The sequence below is a fragment of the Glycine soja genome, chromosome 19, assembly GCF_004193775.1.
Source record: "Glycine soja cultivar W05 chromosome 19, ASM419377v2, whole genome shotgun sequence".
Classification (NCBI taxonomy): domain Eukaryota; kingdom Viridiplantae; phylum Streptophyta; class Magnoliopsida; order Fabales; family Fabaceae; genus Glycine; species Glycine soja.
Window position 1 is genome coordinate 1136717 of NC_041020.1, and position 10982 is coordinate 1147698.

At 28.5% G+C, this 10982-nt stretch overlaps 1 protein-coding gene across 6 annotated transcripts; it reads left to right on the top strand.

Annotated features, from left to right (window-relative positions):
• The first annotated feature begins 2683 nt into the window (after positions 1-2683).
• Positions 2684-7338, top strand: LOC114397950 (WAT1-related protein At3g28050-like). Of its 6 annotated transcripts, none has more exons than XM_028360032.1 (7): positions 2684-2944; positions 3044-3109; positions 3193-3228; positions 4192-4438; positions 5006-5164; positions 5256-5407; positions 5729-6250. In XM_028360032.1, exons 1-7 carry the CDS (start codon positions 2751-2753, stop codon positions 6021-6023), a joined length of 1149 nt encoding a protein of 382 aa, XP_028215833.1. In that variant the 5' UTR covers positions 2684-2750; the 3' UTR covers positions 6024-6250. The 6 variants fall into 6 exon arrangements, with proteins under 6 accessions (XP_028215833.1, XP_028215832.1, XP_028215835.1 ...); XM_028360031.1 differs by having other exon boundaries at positions 2685-2944; positions 3193-3306; positions 5729-6247; XM_028360034.1 differs by lacking the exon at positions 5729-6250 and adding an exon at positions 7046-7338 and having other exon boundaries at positions 2686-2944; positions 3193-3306.
• The last annotated feature ends 3644 nt before the right edge of the window (positions 7339-10982 follow it).

Here is a 10982-nt window from a genome sequence, read left to right on the forward strand (position 1 = left end):
AAACTAGCTAGTTCTTGTCACATCCTTCTTCATTTTCACATTAATAAAGCTCTTTCCAGACTTGATGCATCTTTACAGAATCTGAGTAAACAGTGTAAGCCAAATAGTGAGTTTCCTCTAGTACTCTTTCATTAGTCCTCCATATGGACCACATCATGACTGATACATTTCAAAATCTCCTTAGACTGTATTGAGAATTCAGATATTTTTTTTGTTACAAAAGTAGTGTGGAAAGATTACTTGTCTTGTGATTTGAGAATTTCAAAAGAATTCTTTTTTTCCCCAACCCTTTTAGCTAGGTTGGGAGGTATATTGAGTAAAAGTTAAATTACAAAATCCATATCAGTTCAACAAACAAAACTTGAAGCTAAAATTGTAGGCAAAACCTGTGAAAAAAATTTATAGAACACAGTGTAGACATCAGGGATGACCGTTTGGTGAGAAGGAAAGAGATAAACAAGAAATAAGGTGGGTGACAATAGAAAACATGAATGAAATAGGTGAGAAATAAAATAAAAAAATTTAGTGTAAGAAAAAAATAAGTAGATGAATGAAAATAAGTGAGTCTCACTTTTAAATTTATCTCCTCTCCACCTTTTTATTTCATATATTTTTTTCTGTCTCTTTATCTTCTTACGTGACTATTTCTCTTTCACCAAACAAATTTCTAGGATAAACATCAACCACAATTTCATAATTGCACAAAAGATTCCGTTCAGATTGCATTACTTTTTTTCAAAAGAAAAATAGCTTTTGTTTATGATTTTCTCCTTTTCTCTGTTAGGAAGAAAATAATTTTTAAGAAAATGGTTAAGAAAGGACAAAGGAGGATTGGCGGATATATAGGTCCCTCCCTATGTCTTGTTTTTCCTACTAAAAAAAGGTATGATGCCAAAAATGGCAAGCAATAATACATCGGCAAATTTCACTCTTTTGAAAATAACACTGTTTTCACCTTTATATCAGCAATGCATTTTCTTTTATCTCTCTTTTATCCCATCAAATTAATATTTATCCACACTTCTTTCTCTTCCTTTCCAATATTTCTCTTTGTGGTAGAAATTATTGTGAGAGTGTGAAGTGGGTGTGGGGATAACATTATAAATTTATAACTCTTTAAAAACATCCATTGAATAATAGAAATAATGATAAATGTCATTCATCTTCAATTGATAGTTTGTCTTGGGTTATTGATGTCATTAATGGTTTTACAAATTGCAAATATTTCAAGGCTTTTTGTTAGTTTCATGTATAACAATATGAATTTGATTGTTAATAATGTAAAAACATTTCATGCCTACATCCAATCAAATGTTTGTCACAATAAATTTATTAACTTCATCATAAATATTTTAAAAGCTGTACATTAGGTAATTTCTATTTTTTTGAGGAGTAGATAATTTCTAATTGGTTATTAGTGTAAAAATATTTACATTAATGTAAGAAAGTTAAATTTTAGAATTAAAGGAGTCAAACCCAATTATCTAAACATGATGTGTGAGTTATTATAAAACTTCTAATACCTATCTTTGATAAAAAAAATTCTAAAAATATTTTGTATTTGATATTATTTATTTCAATTTCAATTATAATTTCTGAAAAATTAAATATACTTTTCTCATTAGTTTTTCATTTTTAATTTAAACAGAGGAGAATTGAAAGCTATGGAATTTGATAGTTATTAAGATTAATAAAAAAAAATAATTGTATTTTGAGACTTGAGAAAGGTAGTATATCAACAGTTTTCAATATTCCTTTTTTAAAAAAATTCTATAGAAAAAAAAAATAGTACCTGACTCACACTTATCCTGACTGGGTGTCTCCATATGGTGAGTTGATATTCCCCACTCACATTCCAAAAATGAGTCTCCCCATAAACCCACTTTAACATCTCAGTCTCAGCATCCAATTCTGATTAAAGAAAAAAAAAAAACTATGAAATATTTTAATGTAAGGAAATCGTTATCTTATTTGTCCATTTTGCATCATAGCCATCCTTAAGAAGGATCACTTTCTACTTTCTAGTATTGGTTGTGCCATGTGGGGTTGGATCCGTTTCCTCAATCCAAATAGATTTTTTAGAAAGTGGCACACAAAGTCAAAAATATGAATTTAATGTAAATGTACTACACTATAAAAAAACCTAAAAAAAGTCATTTTTAGTAAAATATTTTTTTTTAATAAATATCATATATATTTTATTAGAGAGGCAATCTAAGGTATTTTTAAAATATAATCTTATTTAAATAAGATAAAATCAATATAAATAATAAGATTTTTGTTTTTAAATATTCAAGGTAATTACATACTTAAAACTTGAATTATGGATATTTAATTAAATTAAAACAATATATACCAAATTAAGCTGAAAAAATAGAAAATAATTTTTTTAAAAAAACAAGTTTTTCTTATACTGAATTTTAGCTAATGTTCTAAATATCTGGCTTATTTCACAAATAACTTTTTTTCTTCATAAAAAACAACTAAAATAATATTACCAAATTAAGCTGAAAAAATATAAAGTTTTCACAAAAACAATAACTTGTTTTTTCATAAAAACAACTAAAATTGAAGGAAAAAAGTTGTCCCAAATATGCTAGGGTGAATGACATATTTTCATAAATTATGTGTAATTATGCAAAATCATAATTAATTAATATATATGGTATATAAACTACCAAAGTGTGCTTACTAGTTGGGTGTGTCTCAAAGACTGAAGGCAAAAAAAACAGAGAAAGGTCTGGCTCTGAATGATGGATAGAAGGCACTGTTACAAGGATTTGCTGCCATTGGTGGTGCTTGTTGCCAATGAATGCAACAACACAGGCTTGTTCACTCTCTTCAAAGCAGCCACACTGCAAGGGATGAGTAACTATGTCTTTGTCACCTATGCCTATTCTGTTGCCTTTCTTGTACTACTTCCTGTCACTTTTTTCTACAGAAGGTTTTGCTGCTGAAAATCTAAACTAAAAAAACATGTTTCTGAGTTCTAATTTTTGAAGTTACAATTTAATTAATGTTTGTTTAACATGTCTCTTTGTAGATCAAGAGTGGTTCCTCCACTCACTTTTTCCATCCTATCCAAAATTGCCCTTCTTGGAGTGATAGGGTAAGTAAGGAACTCACAGCTTCTAAAGCCTTTTAGAATTATTTTTTCTCTTTTTTTGTGATGACTTTTGGATTTTGATGCAGGTGTTCATCTCAGATCTTGGGGTATGCTGGCATCAGGTATAGTTCTCCCACACTTTCCTCTGCAATCAGCAACCTCACTCCTGCTTTCACCTTCGTGCTTGCAGTCATTTGCAGGTTCCCTTCCCTATCTTGAATCATATAAATATTTGACATTTTTTTGTTTTTTTTTTATGTTTAGTTTTCATTTTTCCACTTGACTTGAAGACAATATATGCATCATAGATATTTATTTAAATAAGAGTTTTCTTTTTATAATATCAATGATCAATTAGTCAAAATTCATAATAAATATAATTTTTAAGATAATTATTTTAAAAGTCAAGATTAAATGAAAGGGTAAACTTTCATAAAACAGATAGATAGACTGTTTACAGTTTAAATACTGTATCAAACCTACTTCATATCTTTAAAGAAAAGGAAAAAAAAATAAAACTTTCATATTATATGGAAGAAGTACAACTCCTGGCGGATCTGTTTCATTATTGAGAATGTGAACCCCACAGCTTTCCCACGTTGACTTTACCCTTTTGGTCATTCTTGTGATAATTTCGAAAAAACAAAGGCCAGTAGTATACTTTTTCTATCATACTACTTCGTTATTGAATAAAGTGGTTTCATTAGAGAGTGGAGCCAGTGTTTTTTTTTTTTAAGTGAAACTAACACTAAATTCATCCAATAACAGTGTACTAAAAAGGGATTTGATTTCAGTAGAAAGTGCGTAAAGGAAGAAAGTAACATGCATTTAATCAATTTAAACTAGAATACTTCATAGATTTAATTTAACTCACTTAAATCAAGGATGGATGCACTTTTAGTTTCCTTGCTTTAGAGAATGCATGGATGCACTTTTAGTTCAATTAGAAAAGCACTAACAGTGTACAAATTTTAACTTTTGACATTAAATCATAGGTTGTCAATTGTTTATTAATCGGTTTTAATTTTACTAACAGGCACATTCTTGTTTTGTTTTTTCTTGTCCTATTACCACCACAAATTAAGGATGGAAAAGATAGCTGTAAAACGTAGAACAACCCAAGCTAAGATATTGGGCAGCATAATATCAGTATTAGGTGCATTTGTTGTGACTTTCTACAAAGGCCAATCGGTCATCATAGCTGATAATTCCCCTTCCATTCAACTTCCACAATCAAATGGCATTCTTACTTCAGTGGATAGAAATTGGGTCATTGGTGGCCTTCTGCTCACAGCTTGCAATATACTACTTACTGTATGGTTCGTTTACCAGGTAATATATTTGTTGTTGCTGTGTATGGAAAATGAGTAAATTACTGATCCTTAAAGAGTTACCTTCTCTCCTAAAGGGTCTTTAAAGTAAAGCAATTTACATAAATAGTTCCAAAAGTACTAGATATCATGCTAAATAGTCTCTTGAATATTAAAAAAAAAACTTCCTGAACTTTCTAAAATACATCAACTTAGTACCTGTTGTTTCTCGTTAGAGAAGAGATTCTAAGCTAAAACAACTTTTGGTAGCTTTTGCATTGGATCAAAAAAATTTATATTGAGTTTTACTTCCAACTTGCTTTTATAGTAAAAACTTTCAAGCATAAATCATATCCTTTCAAAATCAATTTTAATTAAAATCAATTTTATCAATGTTCATCTAAAAAAAACTATGGTCAAATTGATGAATATTCAAAATTTTGGGGATTACTTAAATAGTTTTATTATTTTAGAGACTATTTAGGAGAGAGAAGGTAATAGTTGAGGAAGAAATTGATAGTTTATTCTTATGGAAATAGTCATTAAGGTAGTACTGAAATAATTTTAAATTCTGATATTTGTTTTACAGGTTGAAATCTTGAAGGAGTTCCCGGATGAACTATCTATGGTCTTCTTTTACAACTTGTGTGCAGCCATTGTAGCATCAATTGTAGGCTTATTAGGGGAGAAAAATTCAAGTGCATGGAAAATAAGACCAGATATATCACTGATCTCTATTGTTTGCACTGTAATATACCCCTGAAATTTTTTCTTCACTTTCACCTAAAAAATACACTTGAGTTAATACAACTTGCTGATGATGCATTTTTTTAAATTAGGGAATATTTAACAAGTTCCTGAGTAGTGCAATATATGCTTGGGGAATACACTTAAAAGGGCCTGTGTATGTAGCAATGTTCAAGCCTCTCTCAATTGTTATTGCGGTTGCCATGGGTGTTATGTTCCTTGGTGATTCTCTATATGTTGGAAGGTTAGTATTTATACTTTCTCATTTGGTTCTACTTTAGATCATGGTGAAATAATTAGGCAAATGCAGACAAATAAAGCAACTGTTATTCCCCTATCTTATACCTGTTGTGCATGATTATCCAGAGTTAAACCAAAAAAAAATGGATTGGAAAAATTCTAGACTTAAGTTTGGCTGGTAGTAAATCGGTTAGTCATTAAAAAAGTGAACTATGCTCCCTTAATTCATTCTCAACTAGACACTGTGGAAGTGCTAGTCCCCTTATTTCCCTAACCAAAAATTTATAACAACAAAAATGAAGTTAAGCTAAGTTTTTTTATACAGAATTGCTACATCAACAGAAACAGAACATGTTAAAACACCTGGTTGGGCTCCTCAACAATTGAGTCTCAAAATGCCTGCTAACTTTGTGCCTACAATGCAACAATCGAGTCCTTCAGTACAAATGAATAGGCCAAGTAGTTCGAGACATGTGTTTAATGCTGACCAATTGCAATTGATGGGGGCAAATGTCGATGGACATTTATCATTAAATGATAGTCAGATCCCGACTTGGATCACGAATCAGACATTGTTAGCCTTTAGACATAATATACTAGCCAGTTTTTTTTTTTTTTAATTTGATTACTTGTTTGTTATTTTCCATGTTCTGCATTCTGCAGTGATCAAAACGCTGTTTTAATCAGAGTACTTAATTAATGTCTTTAAAACCCTTTGAATGTTCCAAACAGTCATGCAATCACTTTGAGTTTCTACTGCTTCTGATGCATATCTGATATAGAAAAGAAGCTAAGCAATTTCATTGACATAGTATGTTGGCCTTATCATTTGCATAACATTCTTTCTGCTGCAGTATAATTGGAGCCACAATAATATCAATTGGGTTTTATACTGTTATGTGGGGCAAAGCAACTGAACAGAAGGAAGAGGAGGGGGAGGAGGAAAATGTTGGTAGCCAGGAATCATCAATTACTGAGAACGTTCCTCTTTTGCAAAGCTATATAACTGTAAATTCTACGAAGAAAATAGATGGAAGTGTATAGACAGCTGAAATGAGAAGTTTCCTCTTCTGCAAAACCAAAAAATTTGTAAATTCTGAATAGAAGACAGGTGGAAGTGTATAGAAGACAAATATAAACTGTTTGCACCTCTTTAGTCTTGACATTGTAGAAAATCATAGAGACCATTTTTTGTCACAGAACAGCACATTGTAACTTTCAGTAATTTATGAAAATACAATTCTCCCATACTTACTATAGGTTCTAGTTGCAGAAGCAGCCTAGACAATGGGAGCAGCATGTACCTTTATACTTCAGATACAATAGTCAATATTTCTAAGGAATGAAGCCCCAAAGAAGTATCATAAGTTCATAATTTCTTTTCAAAACATGAAAGGAGTAGATTCTGATTGGGGAAAAAAGAAACAGATGTGAAATGTTGAGGTTTAGTGATTTCAAGAATGGAAGTGAATGAAACTTAAAATAAGGACTAAAGAAAGTGTCTAGGCTAGGAGGAGTTTATTTCTAAATGTACACATTTTTTTTCCTAGAATGACTCTTGAGTCCTCTCCCACCCTTTATTTGTTATCCTTCTATTTTTTGTGAAAATCTTTTTTGATATCTTCATGTGATTGAATGATAGAACTGGAAGTGTGGACTTGGAAGTAGGAGGGAGGCCCAAGATATGGAGGGTGTGTGCTAGGAGAAACAAGGGTGAGAAAAGAAGGGATGAACTGGCATAATAGAATTGCCAGAATCGTGAGAGGGGATCTGAGGGTATTCAGGGAAATGTTGTTGATAGGGAGAGGTATCAGAATATTAGAATTCAGTTATGAACAGAGGGCATTAGCCTCACTGAAGGAGCTTTGCTATGTGGCATGGAATTATTTCCTTATTTTATCAGTGAATAATACACACATTCCTCCAATTACTGTTTACTGGTGTTTTTTGTTGTTTGGTCCCTAACATTTAAACTTGAGAAAGATGAGTGATATGGGCAAAGCAAAAAAACCGTCAAAAAAGTTGGAAGTGTAACCAAAGTAGTTACTAAAATGAAAGACAAATTACATCATGAAAATGTTTGAAGATATGAAATTGAATGATGGGGGACTCAAGGAGAGACTAACTTATATAGTATGAATTTCAAGTTGGAGGATTTCTTAGGTTCCTTTTGCTACTTTATCTCCAAATATATAAAATTTGAGGTCTCAGCCGTGATGTCACTTAAAGAAAATACTTTATACTCAAAATTTCAAATATTTAGATAGAATATTTGAAAGAAGATTTAATTTTCGGTATTTTTATGAATCATTTTGATTGATTAAAATAATGAGATTTTAAATTCTTTTAAAAATATAGAATTTCATTCTAACTCACGTTGTTACTCGTGATTCTTTCTTACTCAATACTCACAATTACAAATTATCAAAGTTTTTATGATCGATATCAACATAAATTCTTTATCAGTTTATCAATTACACGCCAATTCAGTTGAAATTGTGGAGATGATTAAAAAGCAATGAAACTCATAAGGAGAAGGTCGTGGTTTAATTTAGGACCATGAAACTTCAATGCCATGCTCCTTCTTTTTTTTTTTTTCTTTTTCTTTTGGGACCCCATCGACCGAGTCAAAAGAAATGAAAAGAAAACAAAAAGAGTCCTAAGATTTTATAGGTTCTAGGTGAAATAATAAAGTTGGACTCTTTTCGATTGTAACAAATCTGTTATCACGATCTCGGTTTTAACAAATCTATTATGAATATAAACTTATGAAGATAATTAAAAAAATAACCAACACGATAATATCTTTTAATTAATCACATGCCACATCTTAATTTAAACAAGAGGAATATGAAATAAAATAATAATTTCAATTTAATTATAAAAACATCAAATAATATTAAAAAAATTATTATACAACCATATAATTTTTTTAAATTTCTTGGACCTCTTTTAGTTGTGGATCTTGTGTCATCACACCTAAGAACAGTTAGAGCCGTCACTGAAAATGAATTGAGATGAAAATTTTAAATCAAAATAGAGTGTAAAAAGATGAATCTCATAGCATTTTAATGTTATTTCTTCCATTTTTCACTTTTTTTTTCTACAAATGAACACACCATTACACTTTTATCTAGCAAAGCAACAGGTCAAAATGATTCTAAGAGCACCTGATTCTCAGATCTTGCTTTTATTTACATCATATGGAAATGACTGTTTTCTGTAATAGAAAAACCAAAAACTAGTGTGAATTAGGTCGAAGGTGGGCTGTAACAGCCTTGTTTATCTTCGTTATAGAAATTTAATCGACTATTGACCATTTTTTATAATCGGTCAAATTATTTTTTTAAAGAAAAAACAATTAAATTATGTTAATAATAGGCTAATAGCATATCAGGATCACTCATATATGATTATTTGACAATCTTAATCGATTAAATATACTAGTATTCGTTTAATCGATTGAATAAAGTAAAAAAAAAAAGTCAATATCTTGCATTAAAGATGTCAGGAATATTATAGTATTTTTATCTTTCTTTTTTTATTGAGGAAGTATTTATATATCTTTATTAAATACATTTCTCTCATTTCGTTTAAACCATACAACTTTAGCATTTTATTTTTACTTTCTTTCTTTCAAATCATACAAATCAACCTTCTTTTGTATTTCTATTTTCACTAATTATTTCTCTTCACTTTATTTCTTTCCTCTGCCAAATGGACAGTTAGTCTATGGGTTAAAGTTGTACTGGTTTCTTTTAATACTTGTATTGAGATTGATAATTTTCGAATTAATTATAGATGAATCAATATTTTTTTTAATGTTATTTTCTATTATTTTTCTTTTCTTTCTCGTAAGTAAGTTTTTGGCTAGTCAATTCTCTATTTTATTACCAGTTTCTAATGACCAACCCACCCTACTTAAGGCACGTCAAGGTGGGTTAGCTCGCTTTACCACCTCTATACATTTGAATTTATCAATGTTAATTTTATTTATTTATTTCATTTTTAGCAAAATGAACCTTCAAAACAAATTTCCATGAAGTAAAAAAAACATAAGATGAAGTTAAAAATTGGTATTAAGAAATCACAAGAAATTAGTTATTTTATTTGCTTATTATAAATAAAAATGGAGGTAGCATAAAGCTAATTTATGTTTTTGAATATATTATTAATGATATATATATATATATATATATATATATATATATATATATATATATATATATTACATTATTTAAATATTTATATACCATTGAAATGGTAAACTCAGTTAAAAATGTATGAAAATTTATATTATCCATGATTAATATAAGACTTATGTGTATAATGATTTTTAGTATATAACACAAAAATATATAACATTATTAATAATTTAAATTAATGTAATATCTTTATTCTATACAAAAAATTAAAAATTAAAAATATGATTATTAAGCACTTATACTACTACAATTGCACATACTGTAATATATTTTTTCCCAATAAAGTATATAATTTTACAGTAAATTAAAATATCTTATATTAAGATTTAATTTAATTTTATATTATGTTAGTTTAAATATAATTACAACATATAATATTATTAAAAATTCTAATGGAAAATTGATTGAGATATTTTAAAAAAAAACCACTCTTTTGAAAATTTATTATTACTAATATACTTTTCTTAGTAGCTAATATTGCGTGATTATATTAAGGAAAAAAATACCTACATTATTAGCTCATTTTTGTCTCATAAGTAGAAGATAATACTAAACATCTATAATATTTCATCCTACACAAATGCTGATGAATTAAAAAATTTCTATTTAAAAGTAAAATAACAATTAATTTATTTTAATAAATATGTGATTTAATAGTTTTCATATAATTTAATTGATATATTTTAAATAATTCAAAATATTATTTATAAATTTTTAATATTACAAAATAAATATTTTTTTTTTATTTTATTTACAATATAGATATAAAATAATTAAATTATTTTATCATTTTACATTCTGAAAATGCAAAAGTATTTAAATTTAACATAACTTAATTCTTAAACATAAATTTCTCATGCTACTTTATAAATATTTGTAAATTTATAATCAAACATGTGTCTCTTATCTGGCACAAATTTAATACTAATTTTCTATAAAGAACAAGTTTATGATCCATTATATAATAATATTAGTCATTATCTAAACAAAAAATAATAAACATATGTAGTAGCCCTCATACCCGGTCATGGAAGATGTAATTTTGCCCTTTGATTCCATTAATTTGTTGAACTACTGGTGCTCTATGCTTTGGAATGTTTTTAATAAAATACATTTCCTACTTTTGTTTTTTCTGTCATTATCATTAATTTATTTTGTTTCTTCTCATTTAATTTGATTTTGCCTGTTTTTCTTGCTTCGTCTTATACTATTTTCAAAATACATATTGAGGTCAAAACAGCTTTGTCGTATTCTTAGTATTCATTATTCAAGTTGCACCACTTGTAATATCTAACTCTTTCGTCCTTAGCTTGTTTGTTTTTGTTTGATTTTTTTATACACTCAATTTAAACGCTTTCAAAATTTGAAGCATTT